This window comes from Cebidichthys violaceus, unplaced genomic scaffold (genome assembly GCF_023349555.1).
Source record: "Cebidichthys violaceus isolate CVI_PGR_0920_01 unplaced genomic scaffold, fCebVio1.0.p SCAF_46, whole genome shotgun sequence".
In the NCBI taxonomy this organism is placed as follows: Eukaryota; Metazoa; Chordata; class Actinopteri; order Perciformes; family Stichaeidae; genus Cebidichthys; species Cebidichthys violaceus.
Genome location: NW_027176661.1, coordinates 387,501 through 409,797, shown reverse-complemented (window position 1 = coordinate 409,797; position 22,297 = coordinate 387,501). Strand labels below are relative to the sequence as shown.

The following is a 22,297-nucleotide window of genomic DNA, read 5'->3' as shown; positions in this document are numbered from 1 at the left end:
CTGTCTGCTCGTCCTCTGAGTCATGGCATTCACAGCTGTCAGCCGACGGCTCTGGAGCCACGAGCCTGCACGCAAATCAGATGCAGTTTTCTTTCCCCAAACTTTTCATGTCAGGACAGAAAAGGGAGAATGAGGGCGATATAAAGTGGGTATGAAGAAGGTTAGGGCCTTGCTGGCTGGGGATCAGTACGCCTACTGGCTATGGACACAGAGTTGAACAAGCATGACACACTGTATTACGACGGTCCGGCGGGCTGCTACAGATAAAGAAAAGAGAAGATAATGGAGAAGAATTCTAAAAAAAATGGGGTTTCGAGGCTTCAGAAGATGGAACAATTTAAGAGAAGAAGGATAAAAAAAAAGTGAATCAAAGGGAGAGTGAGAACATTCTTTTCCAGCGCAGCACCCTCAGAGAACAAGATTTATGGCTGCATTGTTGGAGTCGTATTGACTGGAGCAGTCGACACAATGCCTTTTAAGATTAACCAATGTTGTTAGCGCCAAAGACGACATCTGGAGCGCTAGTGGCGCTGCCTCGATTGCTGGTTAATTGGAGAACAGTGAGACAGTGAGATGGGGGCAGCCGCACGGAGGAAGATGCTCAGCAAGCCGAGCTAAGGCTGCACCAACGCCCCGACATCTGGAGCGTCAATGCGCTACTGTAGAAGCAGAAGACTGATGCAACCAGCTGAGCTTGCATTTCCTCTTAATTAGTGTTTTTTTAGCGGAAAAGCCTGAGAGAGCAGTGAGCTAAAGTACAGCGATGAGAGAGAACACGGCAACAATAACCTAATTAGAAGGAGCTATGATTCATTAGGCAGACCTTCTCGATCAGCACATTGGAAGTGTAGCCCAAATGAATGTGTTTACCTTCCTAAACAACCGTGTGTGTTTGCAGATTTGAGCTCTTTAACTACAAATTATGTATACTTAACATTTCTGTTGACCGTTTTCAAATGCGTTCCGTACAGTTTCAGATCTCACTTGAGTTTAGTTTCAGTATGAAGACACTAGCAACTCCACTTTGTTAGCAACTCCAACAAATATAAATGCAGACCTGATGTTCACTGTCATGATTACGCCTTCAAGTTTCAAGATACTGCTATTAGATTTTAATACTGGAAATGGATGGACACCAATGGACGCATGAGAATGGTAGAAAAACATATGTATATATTTTTAAAACACAGCAGCATGTTTAGCAAAATGATGAACATTTGTAGTAAATGGGTTAAAACCTGATCATTTAAAGCACCTGAAAAGGTTCTTTATAACATTAAAGGGGACATATGCTCATTTCCAGGTTCATACTTGTATTTTGGGTTTCCACTACAACTTGTTTACATGCTTTAATGTTCAAAAAACACATTATTTTTCTGAAAGAGTGAGTTGTCTGGACAGTGTTGGTTTGGTTTGATCAGATTTGACTCATTGAGCTGCAACAATTAGTCCATTAATAGATAATTCCATAACCATGAAAATAAACTATTTTTGATAAATGATGAATAGTTCTTTTAAGCTAAAATATTTTATTTGATATATTGGATATTTGATAATTAAGATTTCAAGTTGTCAAGTGTGAGGAGTTTCTTCTTTTCCTTGCCTTACATTTGAGTGAATGTATTCTCTTTGGGTTTTGGACATTCAATGACATCGCCTTAGACTTGTGATGGAGGTTTTTCACTATTTTCAGATGTTTTGTAGGCTGAGGGATTAATCAACTCATCAACTTGATCAATACTGACATGAAACCACTGGGTGACCAAACGACCCACCAACTGTCATCAGATTTTGATTCAGATGTTGCTGAATCCCGAATTTCAAATCATCGCCCTTCTCTAGCAGAGCCCACTTTACACCTGGAAGAGCACAGAGGAGAGAAAAAGAAAAACAGAACTCTCAAATGTGAAATAAGCAAAAGACATTGAACTTGAACCGTATTGAGACACACCGTATTGCATGTTTTCAGGGCCTTTGAATAATTGCCGGTGGTGTTCTGTTATGTGTAACCCTCTGTGCTCTGCTGCAAAATACTGCAGGGGCTGTAAATACATTGGCTTTGACAAATCAATGGCAATGACAAATCTTAACTATTTCCCTTTATGATTCACCCCTCTTCACCGCGGCCCACGATGAAATGACTATTTCATTTCTTAAAATGCAGAGGCGGCCTTTCCTCTGACAGCTCAGGTGAGTTACAATGAGTGGCTTCCATCTCTGCGTGTCTCCAAGGCAACCCCGACATTCCATTTCAAATTAATTTGGACAGAAGCACTTTTACAAAATCGAGCACACAGCGGAGGCTTCATTCACTCCTAAGTGGGGAAAGAAAAAAAAAAGAAAAAAAACACAGGGACAAATGTCAGTACATTGGAGGCTGTTGTGCACAGTGAGCCTCTTGAAAGCGTGAGGAGCGACTAGAATTCATTTGATGGTGGTTGTTTGATGATGATGATAGCAAGAGAAACTGTTTGTACCAGTGGTTGTCCCTCTGTGAATAAGTACGGCTTGCCTGTCCACTGGTCAGAGACATTTGTAATAAACATGGGTGTAACCTGTGCATTGAAACTCTCAGGAGCTGGTTTCTATTTCACGGCTGGCTGCGTGCGGATGTAATCATCTATAAGCATAAACAAGGGTATTGTATGCCTGTGTGCTCCAATTAGAGATGTGGGGGGGGATCTACATTCAGACCGTCCTCAACGATAGTAATAGACCGGAGACAGATTTGAGAAGGACCAAGTGTCACTGGGGAATGCTTTTCAGAGGCAGTGCTCTGTGCTGCCTGTCACACACACACTGCTCTTCTCACCGAGATAAGACGCACAAATATATCTCCCTCGTCCTCCCACCTTCTGCTCTCTCATCTCCTCATACGTACAGTTCATTCACAGCGGAGGGACAGGATTGAGCACTGCGCCTCCTCCTCTCTGCATTCATAGCATGTACATAAATTCCTACTCCGTATGTGCGGCGATGGGGAGGGGGGTACAGGGCGTCCTGTACCCCTGGAGGGCCGCATTGGAGATTGCTGACGGATCAGGAATGCTGTCTGATGCCGCACCATAGGAGAGCGATTAGAGGAGGTTTTGTCGTTTTTCCCGATATTTTTGGGGGCCTCAGTTGGAGGAGAGTCCCCCCCCTCCCTTCACAATCACTGACAGGTCCACTTCCTTCTTGTCAAGATAAGAAAGCATTCTCTTCATTGCAAGGAGACACACGATGATTAGCTGTAGCCGGAGGACACATAGCATCCACTGAATCAAGGTCAACCTGCAAGAAAGCCCTGTTTTGACAGGACTTCTCAGTAATGGCTTCCACTGAAAAATGCAAAGCTGAAAATTTAAAATTGGACCAGCTTGCGCAGACGGAAAAAACCTCACCGAACGGCCACTGAAGGCGAGGACGAGATTAAGGTGGCTCAGGTATTGACCGACTGAAAAGCCGAGCCTGGAAGACCGAGAAAGAATGCCAAACAGGGAAAGGGAGACCGATTGGCTGACTAATTGAAGGAGAACAGGTCACACCTATTGTCTCTGATCCGCCGTGACCATGAGTCCGTCCCCTCGTGGTGAGAAAGAGACAGGATGTGATCGAGATCAAAGGGAGAAAAACAGGCCTCCGTCGGGAGACGAGGACACACTGACAATCCGTCATCAGCTCCTCACTCACATCGCTGCCCCGTGGAGAGGAGGCACGCGGGCGTATACACCGAGGAGCTGGAGGAAATAAAAGTAATTTGTAATTTTAGCAGCTTCCCTCAAACTGTCAAGGTGAGGTCAGTCCCTCCTCCCCCCTCGCTGTGCTGTGCTTTGACGTCAAAATCTGTGGCGCTCCCGTATTGGCGGCCACACGTGATGCAAAAAAAAAGGGAGATAGCGTGAGACAAACCAATGGACGTCCCACAACTTCCGGCCTGCTCAGATTGCAGATGTCCTCAGGTCATCTGTCAGAAAGGACTACGTACTAGTGGACTACGAAGCAGCACATATTCCAGCATTAACACTCGACCGCACTGCCCCCGAAGAAACGACACGCACATGCTTTTATGAATGCGGTAATGCCTTTGATATCTCATGAAGACTGTATTTTTTTTATTTTTTTTTCGGGGGGTCTTAAGCAATGTTTCTGGGCTAATCACTGTCGAAATGTGTTTACATGCCGCAGGAAGGAGCTGATATGGGAGTAAAATCTTCAAAAAGCAGGGGCTTCTAATCTGCAGGTCGGGGGCAGGATTAAGGCACCTTTCAGAGGAGGCGTCCCGCTATAATCCCCGGCCTCGGCACAAACAACAGTTTGTATATTCATACAGATTGGGAAGCGAAGCAGTCGCGGATCACTTCATGTGCGTGCCCTGAGCTGATCAGCGGGGAAAAGGCTGGCGAACGTGAATATCCGTGCGAAAAAACTTTGAACTCCCAGAAAGTGATTTGAATAACATTAAGACCGTGTTTTAAAACTGTACGGTGGAGTGGGTTAGAAAATTGGGCTTTTACAGGAAGAAAAAAAAATCGTTGTGTCGCCTGGTGATGAACTAATGAAGCTCATTTAATCATCATCTCAGAGGTGTCATTCCTCTCAGGGAGATCATCTAAAGTGCGGTTTATACTCGCTGTGGTGAAGCCGGCGCAAAGGATCCGTTTGTTTGTGCACTTCTGGATGTGTGCACGTGATCAGAGCTCTTCGTCTTAAACATCTTATATTTGATATTTTGCAGCCAAATCAAATAGTTTACAGGATATTAAATACTTGACCACTTTCTTAACAGGGATTGTCGAAAGGCAATAAAGTAGACCATGAATATGAGATATGACTTTACAGTTAATTACAATTCCCACAGTGGGAATGCAACATACATTATACAGACATACATTCAAATCCATGTACTAATGACCAAACAAATGTGATCTCTCCGTTTTTTGTTATCTTTACTTTGTGTGACAATGCATCAAATTCATGTCTGGTTAAAGGTGGTGGTGACATGGACGATTCTGTTAGTCACTCGCTCACACGTTACACCCACACACAGACCAAACAGTGCTTTTGGAGCAGAGCCCATCGGAGAGGAGTCCCTGGCTTTACTGCAGTAATATCTGTCTTCACTGTCTGCAAGCCCATACCAAGAGACAGGCTGCAGAGGCCGGCCGGCTCCCTGGGGGGGCAGAGGACGGCGACGGATCCAGCTTGTCAGCACTAGACACCGGGGTCTAGAGAAGCCAGCAGGCAGGAGGGAGAGTGAGGTTGGGAGGGGACGGGGGACACTTTGAAAGCTCTCGTAAAGGTCAGGTGAGCTGGCTGCCGCTCCTCCAGTGGGCTGCCACTTGGCACCTCAAAGGTTATACAGAGCCCTCGGCCGCACCGGAGGTGATGTGAGAATACAAGAAATGTCACCAACACCAATGCGGCTGCAGACAAAGTCGATACTGACGCAGCAGCAGCTGCACAGGACGCTTCAGCCCTTGTTAGAGAGCCCTTTTCAGTTATTGTGGTGGGTAAAACGCCCTTACTAGAGGAACATACCAGATAGTGGCTAGTTGGTTTCTACGCCAATCATAAGCTTGGCTCTGCTGATGTAAACGTAACTTAAAGGATGAACACCTGCAGTCGTCTAAGTGCTCTCAGTTGCATGTTACAGCTGCAACAACAACATGATCCTCGAACATTAGGGAGTCACAGTGAGACATTAGAAGACAGAATGGCTAACAGTATCAACCCCCCCTTCAGTGTCACATCCCTTCTGTGTCTCCCCATATGGGCAGCAGCCATGATGGGCTTATTAATCCCCTGGGAGGCAGGGGACAGAGGATGAGTGTGTCCAGGCTTGCTGTAATATCCTCTGGCCAGGCACCGCCTGCCCCCCCCCCCCCCCCCCTCACTCCCTCCTTCCAATGCCATCTGTTTCCTCTCCCAGCACTCTGGCTTTAGTCCCTTGCTGAGCATTGGTCTCTCCCATTCTTCCGGCTCTCTTAGAAAATGTGCTCCAAATGTACCTGTGTAATGCTCAGTTATGAATATACAATAGACACAAACAGTGCAGCGGTAGGATTTTATGCAAGTAGTGTTAGAGTGTAGACACAGTCAATTACACTAGTGTTAAAAAGCTAAAAACAAAAACAATTTAAGATAGATTTTGCTAATTTTACGGATTTTTGAATGTTAAAATTAAAAAATTTCAATCAAGAGCAGTTTTAATTTCTGTTCATGCTGTTGGAGTTTGACTCAAATTGTCAAAATCCTGACAGTTATGTCTGCTTACAGAAAGCCGTCAGTAAGTTTCGAACCATATTGCACATATTGAAATTGAACACCCCCCATGCACATCGTATATACTCCCCCTGCACAACTGCCAACGCTAAAAGTCTCCTGGGGCGTTCATCACAGGGGGTCGGCTCTCATCCCTTCTGCTCACTGGCTGTGAAGGTGGCACGCTGCCGATCCTTTCATCTCAACTCAGAGCGTTCCCCCAGCAGTGCTCCTCTGCAATGAAGTACGTGTTTCAATGACACGACTGACTGTCCTCAAGCTCATGTCACTAGTGTTTTGTATTTGAGAAAGAACTGACAAATGACATCCATTTACTGGAGTTACTCTTAGGTGACACACATTTTTCGTTAATTGGGGGTAGTTCAAATGTAGAGTGATTGCCCAATCCAAAAATGATCATATCTATGCCTTTAATCTCTCGTGTGTTGACTTTGGCTCATCCTTGTAGACCCCAATCTCAGAACCCATCGGCTGTCGGTCTGATGATGGATAAGCCTCTTGGGGCAAGGGGCTATATTTTGGGGTCCTGGTGTAGCCAGCGGATTTTCTGGGCCAAGACTTACTTTCCTGTGCTGTGCGGTCTGATTAGTAACTTGAGATGCGAGACTGCAGTTGGAGTTGAGAGACAACGTGTGCGACCGGATTGTCTCAGAAGTTGCCAGTTTACAACTAAATCTCAACAAATGAAGAGCTGAATAGTCGTCAGACGATAGACGTTGGGTTTCCGAAATTGCATTTCGGCTAAAACACCGCTTTTGCTTTCCACACTGTTTATTCAACCAAAGCCTGCTGGAATGTGATTGGTCAAAAGTACTCGGACTACGAAGCGAGACCAGAACTCCTATGATTTGCCAAGTGATTATGTAGACATTGGTGGAAAATTTAAGTAATTTAAGGCAAAAGTTTGACGTTTTTGGAAATACGCTTACTCACTTTCTGGTGGCATGGTATTAATCTAACTCTCTGCAAAAAAGAAAATCTGCGTATTACCTAATATGTCAGAGTTATGGTTACTGACAGCGGCATGACTGTCAGGAGGCTGGCAGTGTTGCAAAAAGACAGGCCTTTCATCAGCCAATCAGAGCCAAGCCTCGGTTTCCACCATCTCAGTCAACCCGCAGCATGAATAGAAATTCAGCGTCAGATTCTAACACACTTACTCTGAGGGTAACTAGATCACAGATCCATTTCTGCCCTTACTCACTCACTCTAATCCTGTCCATCTCCCACATTTCCCACTTTCTGTTGGTAATCATATTTGTTGCCGCTGAATAAATGGCTAACATCCTCACATACCCTCCCTCCTTAAACAACTGCACAGCTGCCAACGCTAAAAGCCCAAGGTCCAATGCCCCGAGTGCTTGAAAGCAACTTGAAGTGTATATTCATCAACCAGTTGCAGATGGGTCGAACATAGAACTTTGCATTGCTTTGTGTCGGCCTAGTGAGCTGTGCGACCTTGTACGCTTCCTGACTCACAATGTGAGCTTTAAAAGAACCTAGAGGATCCATGGTCCTCAACTTCTAGCTGCGTGCCCCAGAGGAGGTAGATTCTCCTGTTTCCCCCTAATGGAAAAGGCATTGGGCATGAAATTTCCCCTAACAGCTGACTCCTTTAAACCCAGCAAAAGATGTGCTCCACACTGTAGGGTTAATCGATGAGGGTGAAGGATTGAGGATAGAATCCAGATGAGAGTCAGATTCCGATGTGCAAAAGGAGGAAAGACAAAATCTTTTCATTCCTGCTTTTTATTCAGGCTGTCCGTGCTAGAGCTTCAGGCCTGCAAATGGACATTTCCTATTGTGAACGGGACAAAAGAAAAATGCCAGAGTGCCGAGCGGTTTGGTGGCGGCATTCGTCGGGGCCCCCCTGGCCCGGCACCCAGGGGCCACTTGCCTTCACTGAGCTCGTAAAGGTCACACAGTTTTCCTGTAGCGCGGCTCTGGAGGAGGTCATGGTCACTTAACAAAACACTGTACACTACTCACCGCCGAGTCCTTGCACAGCAGAGTATTATTTGAAGTCTACTGTGGATTCATTTATCGTTGAAGTTTATTGCTTTGAAAAACATGCTGAAAGCTCTCACCTATATTTCAAGCTGGTCGAGCCCATTTCATGTATGAAAAGAACTTCGGCTGACACTCATTTATACCCAACGCTTTCTGCAGGTTCGGTAGATTGTTGTTGACACAAAACCAATAGAGATCCATCTAACTAGCGAAGACGTTATTAATAGCCTGAAACTTGCGCCTCTCTAAGAGACACGCTTAATGTTTCTATCTGATCTTGGCCGAGAATCCTTGAACCCTGTGTCTTCTAAGGAGACGAGATTCTCCTCGCAACAAAACAATTATCCAGCGACAACAGCACTGCAGCGTGTCAAAGGACTAGAAGGTCTACCCCGCTGATGTAAGAGGGCTATAAAGCCTCTAAGTTCCCATTGCTAAGAAAGTCTGTCTTCACAATAACACCGCTTCAAAATGTAAGTCAACAAAAGCTCTTTAATGGCTACTGCGAGCCTTCCGAGATAGCAAGGCTGTCAGCATGTCTCTTTTATCAGACTGGTTAATATAAGTGGGTACCCGTCTTAAATAGCTGCGCTGCCAGGGACAAATGCTTCGACTCGAGCACAATAGCAGTAGTAAAATGTCCCTCTTTATCTCCATCTTCTCGCTGAAGCCCTTGCCGGCCCAGAATAACTTAACAAGGGCGGAGCGGCAGCCTGGGAGGAGCGCAGGGCCTCAACGTCCTCTTACCTCGCCGCTCTGCGCCCGCCTCCCACCATACACCCATTTCTAACTCTTCCAGTAAAGGTCCACGGAGAGCAATGAAGCCAAACATTCTCCTTGATAGGAAATTGGCAGCCAGGGTCCATAAACGTTCCGCCGGTCTCTGCTGTGTGAATTGCTGCAGCGCGCCGCTGGTGTTTGGCCTCGCTGAGCTCCCAGGACGGCTTCGTTTCACCGTCGGTGTGTTTTTATCCCTCTCCTTCATCTGATCTGGAGGCTCTTTGTTTAATTGTCTCTCGTTGGCGTTCTCATTATGACTGTTCTTTTTGCAGTGTATTCTCTTGAGTCTAATGTTCGCATGCGTGTGGATAAAGCTGCACTTTTTTCAAGTGTTCTACTTAAACAACACAGGAAGGCTTTCTGCTGTATTTGCAGGAGCAACTGGAAACTGACTGCATCCAGTTTAATCTGGACCAAAGTGCAAGTTCTACTGATTGCATGAAGTTTAAATTGCTCATGAAATCAGGGATGGGAAACTTTGATAGTAACATGGTACAAAAAAAAAAAGATTGCTGCTACAGTGAGAGCATTAGTTTACGATAGAGAAGAAAACAAGCTGCATGTTGTAAACAAGTTATGCAGGTGTGGTAGATGAACGATGTACAATCTCATACGTACAATCCCCTTAATATTCCTAACATTTTAACATATCATTTAAGAATTTAACGCAATATAACTTTTGACTCATGATTGCAAATTACAGTGAACACCATCCATCATTCAACTTCTGGTGAATTCTCAAATAGTCCAATTACCGAGATATTGTAGCAAAGATTAAGTAATGCAATTATGAAATTTACAATTTACCATAAATACTGCAGTAAAAACTTCAACCATAGCTCCCTAAAAGATGACTATAAATACTGTGGGGAGGAAGTAACCGGGGATGGAAGGGAGAATTGATTAATTTACAAAATGCAATTGTTTTATTTCATGATTTCTCAATACCTCCAGAATGTGTGGCACCCAGCTTGCTGTGCCACACAAATCAGTTTGGGACATTTTATCTAATCTTTGCTTTTATTGTGAAATATTGAATAGTTTGACCTTGTTGGGCCTTGAACAGTTACTCAAATGAAAAGAATGTGAGAGGTTTAGAGAAAACATGTCTGGTGCTGTTGCTAACAACTCATCTGAATCTAGACTCTTCTAAAAAGGTAAGGAGCAACTGATTCAACCTTTTTTAACACATTGCATTTTATAAGCTTATCATAGGTTCTTTATGTATCTTTACCTGTAAATACATCAGTAACTATAGGTGAATAAATTAAATATCATATATCAAGTATATTTTTACCTCATTTAAAGGAAATATTTAAGTATAGTACTTTGTATTTGCTGGCATATATTTCTTTGTATAACAAACACTACTGACACTGACATGTAGTGAACGGTTATCTGGATCCTTCCACAGGTCATGATGAACTGGATTCTCTTGCTGCCAATTCTTTCATTCCATAAACTGGATACAATTAGTCGGAGTAATTGCTTGCGGTTGCTTCATCGAAGTGGTGACGGAGGTTTGGAACAGGATGTGATCGTGTGAGGTGTTAAGAGGATTTCCTCTACTGACCGCAGTAATGTGTTACTGCGCCTCTCGGCAGAATAGACGCTTCGACGTGTCTGCAGAATACCCACAATGCATCTGACATCAACTAACCAGACTGCTGTATTCTGGGTGAAACTGGCTACAAATTACACCAAAGACCTCTGGTATAGGAAGGATATTTTGCAGCAGACAGGGTTGCTTGACAGCGATCTGTTTGTTGTGGATTTTCCACTGAGAGGGTCTGTCGCTGGGGGGCTGCCACCTTATATAGCTCGTCCTCCTCGCAGTCCAATATCAGGTTTGAATTCACAGTCTGGGGGCTGCGTCTGGCAGACACTGTCTGATAGAGCTTCTAAATAATTCACCATCCACCATCCATGTCCATAGACCTGTAGACTGTCTCTCAGAAGATTGTAGTTACCATAGATACTCACTGGCTGCCATGTTAGGCTCACTTTACACACTCAAAGTACATGTTATGGATGGGATTTCACAAAGAAGGGCTGTTCTCCTGATATGTTTGTCCTTCTTCGTGTGTAACTATCGCGAGTGATTTATTTTGCCCAATTTAACTTGCCACCTGCCAATAAGAGTGTTGGTAGTGAAATCAGTTGACCTGCTATATGAATATCCACTAACAGCGGGACGCCTTGTTATTTAAAGGGAATGACGACGGCTTTTGGAAAACCAACAGTTGTTCTCCAAGGCAACGATGGCTCATTTTAGTTATGTTGTTGTTGTTGTTTTCCTTTTCTAATAACCATTCAGTCACAATACCAGTAATATCTGTAATTATCAAACTGCTAAAGGTGAAATGTTGGACTTAAGTGAAAGATAAAAGCAGCTTCTTACTGTACTTTGGCGCAGTGGTGCAGGGAGCTACATGCTAACATGAGCATGCTAACATGTTTTTGATGACAGTGCTGACAAAGTAGCTAACTTCAAGCAGGTACAATGTTTATCATCCTGGTTTAGCACATTAGCACGCTAACTTTTGCCTGTTAGCACTTTACACGACTCACAGCTGAGGCTGATGGCAGCGTCATTAGTTTTGCAGACATTTGGTCAGAAAACGTAAAGGACAAATGAAAGTTTTGACTTGATAATATTATTGTGATATTTGATTTTCTCCATATTGCCCAGCCCTAAAATAAAGCTGCATTTGTTTGCAATCACTTTCTATGTGTCTTCATCGTCTGCATTGTCATTGACGTACTACATTTCAGATGCATCTTGTCAATCAGCAGCAGAATGTATTACCTGCTCCAGTTAAGTATTCTTTTTGCTATCATTTCACCCAATTTCATATTATTTCATCCTTGTATACAGTAAATATCATACACTGTATTACACTATTATAAATATTAGACTAGTGTTCATTTGACATGTTAATTACTGACGATGTTAAGGATGTAGTAGGGAATTCTTGTCTCTGATTGGCTACCTAATCCTGCTCAGTCCATACACGTGTTCAATAATGTGATCATTTGCTCTAAAATGTCAAAATCTGCATCCAGGTGGTGTTAAGTGGCCAGCGATCCAAGTTACGAGATGATCAAAGTGTAAAGTGAAACCCAAGCTGCTGGAGAAGAGGCTGGTCTTTCTGTTAAACGGGTTATTTATCATTTACCAGCAGCCGTTGGGTCATAACGCTCCCAATCATCTAACTGTGGAGGACCATTCTATCAGACACACACACAGGCATACGTACACTGAGACAGAGAGACATCCGTCAACCCCAAACGTCCACACGACTTGACATCATCATAGCAGGAGATTGATTCACCCCCTCCCCCATAACAGCTGCATGACTCTCCCTGACAGCGGGGAGTGAGTTGAACACACACACCGTTCTGACAAAGACACACACGTGGACGGATATAACAGCATAACGCCGAGGTCAAGCTGCTAGACGCATCGCCCGCATCTGGGCCGAGGATAAAGGGAGCAAACTGTTATTTTAGCTCTGAAAAGGGGGAGGCAGTGTGGCGACTGCAGCAGGCCGGGCTGATATGAATTCCCAGTGTGCTCGGCAAAGAAAAGATGGAAAAGGTCAGAGCCCGCATTCATCTTTTCAGCGCACTTTTTGCTCGCAGCGTCACCTTTATTCCTGCTTTTTATTCCTCTGCGGCCTTGGTCCTTCTCCACCCCCTCCATCACAATCTCTCTCGGGGGTAAATAAATGGAGTTGTGCCACGCGGCGCGGCTCAGCACTGATGACATTTTGTCATCTGCTGCTGTCTGCTGGTGTCACTCACGCTGAACCATTGTCACTCATTACACGCTCCCACCGACAACACTGTTTACCCAGAGCAATTAACATGCCGTTTGTTCAGCAAGACTGTACGTGATCCAAATGAATGGTATTCTGATTCAACATACAAACGGGTTTAAATAGACCACATAAATGGGGTAGCTGATGCTGGGGGGGGGGGGGGGGGGGGAGTTATATTAGCTTACCCTTGTAAATACTGTTTTCAATGGGTGAGTGGCAGGGAGAGGGTTAGTAATTCAGCCAACAAGCCGTTACTGAGGCTCCGTCTCATTTCCTCATGTGAGAGACGCTCACTGAGTCATCATCTCATCTGGGCCCGATACCTCCCCACCACCTCACCCACTCAGGATTATGTCAGCTCTGGATGGGCTGCTGAGAGGATCATTTCTCCCACTCACTCTTTCCCTTTATCTACACTATCTATCTATACCTGCACAACAAACACCTGCCGACGCTGCATGTGTGTGTGTGTGTGTGTGTGTGTGTGTGTGTGTGTGTGTGTGTGTGTGTGTGTGTGTGTGTGTGTGTGTGTGTGTGTGTTAAATCTCTCGTGGCAGAGCTGCAGAGCTCATGTTGGGCTTTTGGGGGTGCTTCTTTAAATGTCAAACCTTTTTTTGTGGATTTTTGCAAAAATTAAATTTGAAGGTTATTGCGCGCTTGTATTTCTTTTTGCCTCCAAGTGCAGTTCTCCTGAGTCCATATATTAAAATAAGCAAATTGTGTCATCTAAATGGAAAGATGTGTGTGAGTGTAAAAAGCTGCAGATGGATGGGTAGATGGTGTGTGTTTGCTGAGGAGATAATAGGGTGGGATGTGTGTTAGTTCTCTGGAGTCAGCACGGCAGATGGTTTTGTGTTGAGGGTGTGTTGGCCGCAGCAGCTGCTCTCATTGCGCCTCTCTCCATTCTTCTCTCACACACACACACACACACACACACACACACACACACACACACACACACACACACACACACACACATAAACAGACGTGTGTGGCGCTCCTGAAAAGTACACCGGGATCACCTGATGGAACTCGACACTGATCTCCATTATTCATGAGCTGACCGAGAGCAGCTACATGAGCACCCTAACATCCTGTAAATTCCTAACACAGCGCTCCCCTGGTTCTCTCTCTCTCTCTCTCTCTCTCTCTCTCTCTCTCTCTCTCTCTCTCTCTCTCTCTCTCTCTCTCTCTCTCTCTCTCTCTCTCTCTCTCTCCCCTCGACGACACTTTGTCATGCAGAAAACACTATGCAGCCTATGACATCACTCTCAAATTAATAGGGGGGAGGGAAGCTCAGCGACGAGCAGAGCGAGTGCAGGAATAGACATTTTCACTGTTCATCCTCACCCCTCTTTGTCTCAGTCTCTCTCTTCCCTCCCCTTCACCTCTCCTCTGAGGAAGAACTTCAAAGCAGCTCTGAAGTCAGTGGGATAAAGGGAGGGGATCCCAAGGGGACAGTAATACACACACACACACACACACACACACACACACACACACACACACACACACACACACACACACACACACACACACACACACACACACACACGCTGAAGATGGCTAACAAGCATTCAAACAGTGCCATTTGAGCAGGAGCTGGGTGACAGCTTCAAACGGGCTTGAGGAGAGGAATGCGCGACCGTTTCTCATGACTGTATTGACTTCAACAACGTGGTTTCATGAGCCCGTTTTTATCACACATCTCTTGCCCAAACACACACGCACGCACACATGCACACGCACGCAAATTCCAGATCTGATGGAAGTCACATGTCTGGTAGAAAAGAATGCACTGGTTTCAATGGGTAATAAGGCTAATATTTAATTGAGTAATAATAGATCTGAGGAAACAGCTGAATAAAACATGCTCTCTGTTAACAATTGCCAGCGTGCAAAAGGACAAAGTTCACTTAGAAACAGCCCCAAAACCCACAAAAAAAAAAAAGTTGGGTTGAATTATTCAGTTTTTAGTCCTTGATGTAAATTTGATTTAATGTTTTTCTGCTTCTTGATGAGGATGAATCTGGGGCTAAGCTTCCTTTGATCAGGAGATGAAGCAGGCGTTCTCTTGATCTTCCAAGTTGCTTAAATGCTCTCCACAGTGGAAGACTGACCTCGAAGTTAAAGTTGCGTTACAGACGCACAGAAGGAATCCAAATCCAAAACTATCGAAAAAGAAGAACTTAATCACCTCTGAATGTCAAGAGTGTTTTCAAAAGGAGGCGAGGGGACGAAGGGCTGCGAACAGACGAGAGGCTGACCTCGGCATCTTCATCCCCCTACAGCAGACACACACCGTCTTAGGTTATTAAGATGACTCACACTCTACAGCAGGGAGGAAGGTGAGGCAAAGGCAGTGTGATGTGAAATGGACAGGTGCATGCTCGCGCTCTGAACACAGCTGGAAGTTAGTTACTGCCGTTTGGTCCGCTGATTTAGCACGCTCACCGACACAATGATAACATTTTGATTTATCATAATTATTCATTGAGTGTAGGGACAAAATATTTTGATTGCACTTTCACGGTTTGATAAAAAAGGGCACTGCTTTCTCTTCCATGTAATTCATGCTGATGTACACATCTTTGCATTAAAATAAGACTCGAAATAAGGCTCTTCTTCTCCTGAATTCAGTGTATTTTCGTTTTGTCCGTCTGCTGCCGCAACATTTGGGAAAGTCTCAAAAAAGTCCCAAAAATGGATCACTCTCCGGTGGCTGGCTATTAGTTTAGGAAGCGCTTGAGTTGACTTTTTTGTTGCTTTCTATGAGCACAGCTGACATTTCGAATGCCAATATCGAAGTCGATCATGTTCATTAAACTGTGAGAAGCCAAAATTTGATTATTTGTGCGTCCCTATTGCACTCCTTCACAAAGTCATAACCCAGTCAAAGTCACAAAGAGACAAGATGCACATATGTATGTCCTCTATAAATGTCCATAAGTCTGCATAGAAATCATAGAAAAAAAAACACGTTTTCGTGGGTACATTAAAGGAGCTGCATTGTACTTCCTGAAGATACAACATGAGCTTCTTCAGAGGCACTGGGATACAGAAAGGAACAAAAAAATAATACAATCCTTCCTCACACACGTGATGATGCTGTGTGAGAAACGGGATGAAACATCAAAAGCAAAACTCCGTGAGGAGTCAGCCAGAGAGAGAGAGTGTACCGGTTTGTGTGTGTACTCAAAGGAGGAGGATTAAAAATGGATGTGCTTTAAAACGGGGAAGAGTGGCGTGCTATTTTGTCAGGCTAAGCGCTGGGACACGGGCCCCCGCTGCAAAGCCGGCGGAGTGGGGGGATTTTCTCAAGGGTGGGGGGAAATTCATCTCAGGTAACCTTAGTGCTGAGGGGCCTCATCGCAGCGGCTCATGATTCTTCAAGCACAAGACGGTTGGAGGTCACAGCATCAGGATGCCTCCATCGCTGGCTGGAACCACATCAAGTGGGTATCCTCCAGAGTTACACGAAGCACCGAGTTCCCTCTTTAAGTAATGAAAGCATGAGTTTGGAAAACACCCGCTTGGTTTCTGTGACTCAGCTGAAGATAGATGTTGGAACACAGATGTGTGGATTTTGCCCTTCAAGCTACGCTAATGAAAAACATGACCAATTTATTAAAACATCTTTAAAGTGTGGACCTGAAAACTGATTGGAATAAATTAGGTAATCTAGAAATCATTTACAAATTTTCTATTTTTTATACTCTTCATCCATTTTTCTATCTAATATGATGATACTTGCTTAATGCTGATCCTTTGATAACGCACTGATTTGCTTTGGTCACGCATCTGTAAGAGATCTTTTACTGCTCGTCATTATTGTAACCATCAATCATGAAAACACTGTGACTTAAACTGTGCAAAAAATACAGCACTACAAAATGCAGTGTGATGAAAAAAAATACATCTAATTTAAAGGACAACTGGCAGAGAAAAAATCCAACATGGTCCATTTTAATTTTACAAATCTTAGCTTCCTTTGAGTAGTAAACACATAGTTTGTAAAGTGAAATAATAGAGGAGAGAAGCTTGATTTAACTACACTGGGGTATTCCCAGAAGCAGAAATTGTCATCAATTTAGATCTTCTGAGAAATTAGAGTTAGTATGTGCTTGTTGTTATCAATTTAGACGACATCATTGTGTATTACGATATCTCTACATATGATTTCATCACAATATGAATCCATTGAAAGATGATAAATGATCATTCCATCCACTCCACCCACGTGATACAGCGGTAAAACTCTTTAGCTATAGATAATACTCCCACAGTGCACTTGGATTTGAGGACCACAGCCCATTAAATAGAAGATAAAGGAATCACCACCTGCGGTGATGCCATACAGCCCGGCTACGCTGCACTCCACACCCCGACAACTGGAGTGTTTCAAGGAGAATCACAAATGATGTTTCGGGCCAATCTTCTTGCAGATCCCAGTCTCTTTGGCACGGCTTTCATTGAACAAGCAGAGCTGCCCCCCCCCCCCCCCCCCCCCTGTGCTCTCACGTTGCAGCAATTTCTGTGTTTGGTATGTCAGACCTCGTTGTGATGATGAGACAATGTCTGGGCTGCTGGTGCATGCCGGAAACACTTCAGCCTGATAAAGAAAAAAACAGCTCTCCATCCTTACTCTGCTACCCGTTCAACTGTCACTCTCTTAACCAACCCCCCCTCCCTTCACCAACAGCGGCTTCGCCCTTCAAGAGAGCTGAAAAGGAAGGAAGTAGGACATGAGGAGGAGCCAGCGGAAGGAGAAAAGTGCAGGGAGGCCTGCACTGACAGAGGCTGCAAGTGGGGAGGAGGGAAACCACTGAGATGCTGCAGAGTGGTGGAGGTGGTGGTGGTATCGCTGCTCGTCCAGGAACAATGTGAACGTGGAGCAGGCAGGAGACAGATGCTTTGTGGGGAGAGAACCCGAGACAGACGGCGGGGGAAGATAGAGCGAGGGTGACTGACATTCTCCTCATGCCTTCTATGAGCGGCTAATCCCTCGATCAGCCTGTTACCTCACCTAGGCCGATTCCTCCAGACAGCAGCGCCGTGACAAAAATGGAAGACCCGCTTTCCAAAGACACACTCTGGTATTCTATCAACAGCGGTGCTCGAGTCCCACGCAGCCGAGTGTTTGGACAGCACTGTCGCTGTCCCATCGCTCACACCGGTCCTGCTGACTTTTCCTTTTTAACCGAGCTGCATGTCACGAAGGGAGAGCTGATTACTGATTCACGGGGGGGAGGGGGGGGGGGGGGTTTCATGGACCAAACTGTCAGTCGCGATGCCGGGGACGGGCTGCTGTAGGCTTCTGTGAAAGATGCCACACAGCGGTGTACCGTAATGGAATTTGCAGCAGCGTGTTGGATTGTGAGTTTTTTGTTATCAGTCAGGGCTTCTGTGTGACTATAGTATATCATATATCAATATTAAAGTAGATTACTATACATTTGTTTTGATATTTGGTACATTATATGTTGGGATGTCAAAAGGATCTTACACAGCATAATGACTGCAAAAGCCACCACAGCAAATCAGTGAAGCTCATTCTGAATCCTTGTTGTGTGATCTACATGTTCATGCGTTTATCTTTAACTCCATTGATCCCTACATTGACTGATTTTTTTCCTTACAGCACAGATCAGTGCATAGACCTGACACTTTGCCCTCACGGCGCAGGATGACAGGACTCACACATATTAGTAAAGGGACACCTGTCAACTGCCCCTTATAAATAGAACAACACCGGGATAATCAGTGTGTGTCATTAAAAACAGGTTCAGTGAGCGTTATAGTATTTTAAAGGATTCACTTACAGTAAGAATAAAACAGGGTGACGCTACAGCTCATCCACCAGATTGACAAAACAACATATGACCTAATAATAGTCCTTGTCGATTTACAAACTATTCACAATAACTCATAAAGTGTTCAATTTAAATCGGTAACTGCCCAGCCCGTGACAATTAAGCATCCTTGGTTCAAATCCCTGCTTCCTTTAGAGAATCCAGTTTCATATTTAACTATCATCGACGTGTTTTAGACAATGCTGCGTGTATGAGCAGATGTACTGCTGTGTTCTGGGTAATCCCGTAAATGTGTAAACTGAGTGGGGGGCGGTTTAACCAACACAATACGCCCCTCAATTCACAAAATATAGCAACGATATAAGAACGGTGACGGCGACATTAAATGCCCCGCAGCTCGGACAGAGAGAAAATAGAGGAGGAAAAAAAAACAGCAGCTGGCCACAGTGTGGCAACGGAAATCGACGAGTTATTAAAAAAAACACACCACCATCTGCAAAGCGAGGAGAGGCTGCCCAGTAAAAACACGGCATCACCGCAAAGCCCTTTATCGCAGAAGTGTCTCTCCACTAAACTAACCACAGGGTGAATACATGAGCAACACACAGCACGAGAAGACGATAACACCGCCTCAATGCGCTCATACAGCATTTATGGTCCTGGAAGAGGTGCTCGTTCTTCGTCAGTGATGCTGCCCGTTATATTATACCAATTTGATCCCATTTGAGCTCCCTCGGAAACCCTTACCTTTTCCTGATGTCTTTTGCCTCGCTGGTGTCGGCGTTTTACTGGCGGATATTTCGCAGTATTTTCTGTGACTCGGGTGGGGGTGGGGGGGGTGGGGGTCGGTGCTGATGTTGGACCGCGTCTTCCGTCCCTCCTCTTCGGCGTTAGCTAGCAGCCCCGCTGCCTCTGCTCGGCTTGTGGTGCTGAAGTGGACAGCGCACCGAGGAGATCTGGGAACAAAAACCCACCACACTGCGCCTCTCCCGGCCCGCCTACAGGCACAGCGCCCGCTGCTGGACCGGAGGAGCACCTGCAGCCCACGACGAAATGGGAATCAAACGCAATGTGATAGCGTCACCTAGCGTGGTAAATACAATTTGTTTCTGTGTTAACGACATTGTCCTAATCACGAGCAGTGGGGTGGTTCACTTACTATGTTATCATTTGGAAGGCATATCCCTAAACCGGCTTCTTTCGCGGAAGACATTTCGACATGTCGCAGGAGGAAACGCACAGATAATTAAGCTACCGATGGCTGAATTCCATTTAGCTGCAGTTCCAGGCTCCTGGTATTGTGTCTGCTGGTTCGTTGTCACTGCTCAATGGGCCACTCGAATTGAACAGAGCCATCTGTTATTAGCACCAGTTGTAGTCAAACTGTATTCACGAATGTTCTTCTATAAACTGCATGTTGCGTCTGAGGTTTGGAGGTTGTGATGGTAAATGATTTATCCCGACAAAAAAATATTTGTTTTCATATAATTAAGTAATAGGCGCATAGGCATTTGACACAACTCTGAGTTAAGAGAACTTTTCCCCTGATTGCCGCCTTCAAGGGGAATGGTCCGCAAACTTCACTTTGAGAACCACTTGACTTAATATTGTGAAATAACCCTTGCCTAATAAAGCTACTTGTTTTCTCTTACTTTATAGTAGCACTGGTGTGTGATACCCAATACAGCGTGAGGTAATTATGAGGTGCAATAAGACATATTGTAGCGAGAAAATGTCAGTGATCGAAGACAAGAATATATTATACACAAAAAAGACAACCTGAGATGTGAAAGGAATTGAGAATAAATGCAGTCAGCTCATGTTACCAAAGTATTTAAACGGAAATTGAAGCTATTCACAGTGACTGAACTTCATCTAAACGTTTTGCATGTATAGTACAAGTATGTTATGCTTTTATAAGAATTTAAGCATGAATCACATGTAGTTCCTACGGATTTTATGGGTGTACTAGAATACATTCTTTTTGCAGCTAGTGAGTTTTACTTGGAATGTGACTATGCATTAATAAAAGTCTCGGAGATGAGCGTCCAGTCTTTTTAAACCACTCCACAGGCTCTCCTCGGGCTTGTGGTCTTCTGTGCGTTGCGGTGGATTCCAGTTAAGTTTCCACTGAGTCTGTTCTTCTCGGTCACATGGGGTGCATATTGTCCCGAGTGGCGGGCTGTAAGGAGTGGTCCAGGGCAGCAGCGGAGTCGCCCTGGGTGACGGCGAGGGTGGCCTGCTCCGGCACCAGGCTGGGGTCTGTCAGGATGGCCGTGGTGGTACTCAGGATACGGAGTGAACTCAGAACCACTGAGGGGGACGAAAAACGCACATTATAATCAGTGAGAATGAACACTGACGATAATACGGAGTAAGAAAACAGGTTCAGATCTGCGTGGAGTGAACAAGTCGTGCTGCACTCACTGGGTCTTAGGGCAGGCAGGGAACAGTGCTGGTCCAGCCAGGACAGAGTGGATTGACACAAGTCCTCCACGCTGGCAGTGGACACCATTCCATTGTAGGACTCGAACAGCGGCTCGATGATGATGCTGAACTGATGCCGAGTTGAGGAAAGAAGTAATTTAAATGTGACACACTAATATAGTTTCATTTCTTTAACAAAAAAAAAAAAAAAGGCAGCTGTAAATTCCTGGAACAGAAGCTGTAGTTTGTTTTTGCAAATGTCTAGTAAATAGGGAATCTTTTGGGGAACTATTTTCAACTGCAGATTAATACGCAATCAGTGCGCTAGTGAGTATTTACAGCAGGAGGACGTGTCTGTGATGAACTCAAAATAAACTAACAACAGTGTGGCTCATGAGTTTTTAATTTTGCACATCATTGTGTGCCGGGGATCGAACTGCCGATCCTCTGAGTGAAGGACGACCCTGCTCTACCATGTGTTTTAATGGAAATGTGTCCTTTTTGGATGCTATATGATGTGTTTTAATATACCTTTTTTTTAAATAAATGGTTTTGCACAAACAAATTAAATTTTTCTGCCTTTAGCACGCAAAAAAGTAGAAATTACAAAGTATTTTCTATGCTATGCCATACAGTTTATACCAATGGAACTCTGTGGCACAGAGGAATAAGATATATCGGACTTGTTTGTAGGTTGAATTACTTGTTGGTTTTGGTCTTTTCATAGGATTTGTTCACGGTAACAAGAATAAATATTATCATCATCAGACTTACTCTTTAATGGAAATTTCAGTCACGCCACTGCAAGTGGCTCACTGTTTTGGAAACATCACTAAACTAGTGGTCGACAAAAAAACAGATTAAGTCAATTCTCATTGTTGAATAGCACTGTCTATGGAAAGGCGAGAAAATTAGCAGTCAAATATATGGTAAATGCTTCTATCTTGACTCTGCGTAAAGAGAAAAAGATCCTCTTGGAGAACTTTATGTTTTGAATTCATTATATCAGCAGTTTGATACGTGCACATCTCTTGAGGGAGCATAGAAAATACCTCAATATTCATGCAGAGAAAAACACCCTGAAGGTGTATTTGTGCAACACACAAAGATGATAAAATGGTAATTTAATCCTTTTATCTTGCCTCCAAGATAAGGGAAGCAGTAACAGATTCGGTGAGG

General features: G+C 44.5%; 2 protein-coding genes across 4 annotated transcripts in view; both read right to left on the bottom strand.

Annotated features, from left to right (window-relative positions):
* The window catches only part of srrm3 (serine/arginine repetitive matrix 3), a 71,406-nt gene extending 51,883 nt beyond the window's left edge, over positions 1–19,523 (bottom strand). For all 3 annotated transcript variants that reach the window (XM_068729423.1, XM_068729424.1, XM_068729425.1), the window contains exon 1: positions 19,439–19,523. The gene's annotated coding sequence lies outside the window, so the exon portion shown is untranslated. The remainder of the gene's footprint in view (positions 1–19,438) is intronic.
* A 901-nt stretch (positions 19,524–20,424) lies between these two features.
* The window catches only part of LOC137886880 (carbohydrate-responsive element-binding protein), a 20,656-nt gene continuing 18,783 nt past the window's right edge, over positions 20,425–22,297 (bottom strand). Inside the window, 2 exon segments of the mRNA XM_068729551.1 lie at positions 20,425–21,004; positions 21,119–21,248. Coding sequence (XP_068585652.1) covers positions 20,841–21,004; positions 21,119–21,248 — 294 coding nt within the window. The 3' untranslated portion in view covers positions 20,425–20,840.